The following is a 4,511-nucleotide window of genomic DNA, read 5'->3' as shown; positions in this document are numbered from 1 at the left end:
CCATTTTTAATGAAAGTTAACTTTTTATAAATTTAATTTTAATTTTAAATTTATATTTTAAAAATAAAATAATTATTTCATGCAATACATAAATATTTTTTTAAAAAGTAAAATAATATATAAAATAATAAAGTATAAAAATATTATAAATTTAATAGTATTAAAGATTAAACATAATATATTATTTAAATTCTTAACATTAAAAAAAATTAAAATCATATAATTGTCCATATAAAGTCATTTAATCTTTTAGTAATGAAAATGATTATAAAGTCTTACATCCTCATACAATATCACTAACATTAAAAAATAACAAATCCAAAACATTCTAGAGTTCATGGCAATTTTAAGAGTCTCTTCAAATAGAATGCACTAGCACCCATTCGATTACAAAGTTCAAAATCCCTTCCATGGCTCATTAACTCAAACTCATTAGCAATATCTTCACAACCATCTATATATGAAGCAGCTAAAGTTGGCATCAATCCACTTAACTTGTGATTTATCTGAAACATGAACAAATTATTAAAGAAATTTAAATAATCTATTCCAATGATAGATATAATAACAAATCCATATTAATAAAATCATGCTTTAATTGTCATTAACAACTTAAAGTTTTAAGAAAATCACTAAACAATAGAATACAAAGAAAGAGAAGTTATTCACATGAAAAGGGAAGTCCATTCATTACTTACTAATTGCAAGAGGCATTAGGCGTGAGCTTTAACTCAAAGAAATTATATTCTGGTCATCATCTTGTCCAGAAACCAACTCTTTAAGAAATAAAAAAAAAATTATCATTAGTTAATACATATTTAATTATAATATTATTACATAATTTAAACATCAACATACCTTGGTCAACAGATTGAAGCTCTTCAAAATCATAGTCTAACAATGATGGTGAATGTGTGTCTTTCAACCAATCATGTGTACAAATAAGTGTCTCTACCCTTTGTTGTGATAAAGAACTTCGATATGGATCAAACACTCTTCCTCCCATGCTAAATGCAGACTCAGATGCTACCGTAGAAACAGGCATAGCTAATAGCTCTCGTGCTATGTTTGACAAGATTGGAAATCTACATGAATTCATTTTCCACCAATCAAGAATGTTCAAAGTTGTTTCACCAAGCTCTTCCTCTAAATACTTTTGAAGTTTAGATTTGTTTAAAGAGGTTAATCCTGTTGTTTGCAAAAAGTTATTCCGACCATATGGATCATGCTTATAATTGGGTACATCAACATGTGTTTGTTGTGTGTCATTTTCAGCTCCCCTATTTCGACTTTTATATTCATCAAACAACAACTTTAAGGAAGTATCGAGCCGTGACTTTAACACCCATCCATAATTTGTCTTTTCAGGATCAAAAAGTTGATCAATTGCCCAATTCATATAACTCATCTTGTATCTAGGATCTAAGACAACAGCAATTAACAACAATATATTGAACTTGTTAGGTTCACCCCAATATTTCTCATATTTTTTTCTCATTTTTTCAGCCATCTTATATGTAGCACTACTTGTAGCATTGGACTTGAGGAGATGATTGATCCCATTCCAAATTCCTACCACTTCTAACATGTATATATTACTAGTAACATAAGAGTTACTTGAGATGCGGAAAGTAGCTTCATAAAAAATGCTCAAGAAAGGTAGAATAGACTCAACATACTCCCAATCTTCATAAGAAGGCAATACAATCCCCTTTCCCAACTCATTAGCATATTTTGTATCATAAAACTCAAGCTCAACAAATTCCATTTTATGCTTGAAAGCAGCATCTAACATCAAATATGTTGAGTTCCACCTTGTTTCAACATCCAAGCAAATATGACCTTTATATTCAATCTTTTGGCTTTCAACACACTCTTTGAATTTCATAAATCTGGAAGGAGATCATCTAATATATTTCACTGCAACACGAATTCTTAAAACAGAGTTATCAATCTCTTTTAGACCACTACTCACAATTAAGTTCAAAATATGTGCACAACAACGCATATGAGTATAGTCACCTTTCAAAACCGAGTTATTCCAAGACAATAGTCTTTTCTTCAAGTGTTGAACTCCTGTGTCATTTGATGTAGCATTATCTACTGTCAAGGTCAAAACATGACTCAACCCCCATTCATGCAAGCATGACTCAACAAATTTAGCCATGGCCTCTCCGGTATGACTTATTACTTGACGGAAATTCAAAATCCTTTTATGCAAATTCCAATCATTGTCGATGAAGTGGGTTGTTAAACACATATAACTTTGATTTTGAGGTGAAGTCCATGCATAAGTAGTGAGACAAACTCTTTGACAATGTAGAAAATCCTTCAAATATATCTTTTTTGCATTCCATAATGTCACAATATTCCATGATATGGTATAACGTGATGGGATCTTAAATCTTGGTTGCAAAGCATTTGAATACCTCCTAAAAGCAACATGCTCTACAAATCGAAAGGGGAGTTCAGCTTCCACAAACATTTTTACCAGTTCTTCTTGACAAAGTTCTTGGTCAAATCTACCATAAGAAGGAGAGTTAATATTTCCATCAATTGTTGAAGATGAACCTACTTTTTGTCTCTTATTGGGGTTATTTGGACATCTCAACACATGATTACGCATTGCAGTTGTTCCTTTCTCATATCGAATAAGGATATCACAATACTTGCATTGAGCCCTTTTATCCGATTTTGGTTCTATTTGAATGAAATTATTCCAAGCTTCTGATCGATTTTTTTGTCCCTCATGAGAAGGGGGTCCCATATTTGTAGAGCCACTAACAATTGATGGAGTAGAAAGTGCATGCTCAATTGGTTTTGAGACGAAACAATCATCTTCATGTATTAATGACATTTTTAGAACAATGTTGCAATATTGACTAACCAAGAACACAACCTGGAAGATATCATATCATATCAACATAGCATTTTAAACACAACATGTCAAAACTTTCAATTCCAAAAATCTGCCATTAATTGAGATTTGGTCTGAATATACACTTCTTTAAGGAAGTCAGTTTATAACCAAATACACAGTTGAGGAATTTATGGTTAGGAGGGAGAAACCTATAAGAAAGTGTGAGATGATGGAGAAGGACAAGAAGTTCAAGCTTGGCTAGCTCACTGCCTGGACAAGAGTGGACACCATTTCCAAAAGGCATGTATGTGTTTAGTCTCGGTGGCACCTGCATCATCACATAAAACCAAACTCAAAATCTCTCATCACCCTTTAACATAACGCCTCTTCTTTCATGTACATACATCCATGTATTCATATACATATATACATCCGTCTCTCCTAGTACCACTTATGAATGCATTCATGCATGCATGCATGGATGCGGTAGCAATTGTCTGGTATTGAGCAAAAAAGGATAAGAAACAATGAAATTATTAATTATTGTGCTATCCTACAAATTGATATCACGTGCCTCTAATACTGGCCAGATTGTCAAAAACACAGAATCATCACCTTAGAAGAGGAGGAAGATTCAAATAGGTAATGAAAGGGACTTCACACCAGGACTTCACACCTTAGAAGAACATAAGAGGTAACAAAAATTTGTTGAGACAATCCATTGATGGTTTTACTTTCAAAACTTCATCACCGCCTTCTGCCAATGCCACAGATCATATTAACAACAACGCTGTTGAGCATTTCAAGAAACAAAAAAACAATATTATTATCACACCACTCTATATAAAGAGGTCATTCCCATACACCAACCACATCATCTCATACAAAACTCTGTCACCAACCCTTTCTTTAGTACACTATGGAAAAGATAATTGTGGTGGATGAAGGACAAGAAAAAGGAAGTAGCATACAATTGGTTGAGCTAGATGAAGAAACTGAACAATTGGATGTATGTGAAGAAGAGCAAGATAAAGGGTCAGAAATTGATTACATTCTGATTGAAGAGGGCGTAGAAGAGGAAGAAGAAAATGTAGAAGAAGAAAGCAACATGCTGAGCACAGAGGAGTTGAATAAAAAGTTTGAAGATTTCATTAGAAAGATGAAGGAAGATCTAAGAATTGAAGCTTAACGTCAATTAGTCATGGTTTAACTTAGTAACAAAAAATAGTGATCTTCTTCTTTTCATCTTAGAGAGGCCTAGTTATCATTTGTGAGATCTTTATCCTTTTCACCTCTAGTTGTATGTAATATATGTATCTCCTGAAATTTTGAACAATTATTTCTCTTTTTATGCAAGCTCTGAATATGAATTCTTTCATAGGATTTAACAAAATGATGTGATACACCAGAATAGAAATAAATTTGGACAATGTTGTATTCTGGAATATAGGATATGGTCTTAATTGGGTGAAAAGGAAACAATCTTTTATCATGCGACAACTCACATCAAAAGATTGATAGCAAAAGTATTTGACGTACCGAAAAGAATTAATGCAGAGTAGATGTGATAGTTCCTATTGTTTTATTAAAGAAAATATTAATGATATGAATGCAAACACACAAGTGATTTAAGAATAAAGATTCTTCATAT

The 4,511-nt window shown here is 32.2% G+C and overlaps 1 protein-coding gene across 1 annotated transcript; it reads right to left on the bottom strand.

Annotated features, from left to right (window-relative positions):
• Positions 1-335: 335 nt before the first annotated feature.
• Positions 336-1,888, bottom strand: LOC114163553 (zinc finger BED domain-containing protein RICESLEEPER 3-like). The gene is made up of 3 exons (XM_028047856.2): positions 859-1,888; positions 772-776; positions 336-506 (listed from the first exon to the last, which is right to left on the bottom strand). Exons 1-3 carry the CDS (start codon positions 1,886-1,888, stop codon positions 336-338), a joined length of 1,206 nt encoding a protein of 401 aa, XP_027903657.2.
• Between the last annotated feature and the right edge of the window lie 2,623 nt (positions 1,889-4,511).

The sequence above is a fragment of the Vigna unguiculata genome, chromosome 9, assembly GCF_037176805.1.
Source record: "Vigna unguiculata cultivar grain cowpea cultivar isolate G323 ecotype 2 chromosome 9, ASM3717680v1, whole genome shotgun sequence".
In the NCBI taxonomy this organism is placed as follows: domain Eukaryota; kingdom Viridiplantae; phylum Streptophyta; class Magnoliopsida; order Fabales; family Fabaceae; genus Vigna; species Vigna unguiculata.
This window is presented reverse-complemented; position numbering and strand designations above follow the sequence as displayed.

What these genes read in the sequence shown, in the direction of transcription:
- LOC114163553 (XM_028047856.2), bottom strand. Translation starts at nt 1,888, where the DNA reads ATGAAATTCAAAGAGTGTGTTGAAAGCCAAAAGATTGAATATAAAGGT.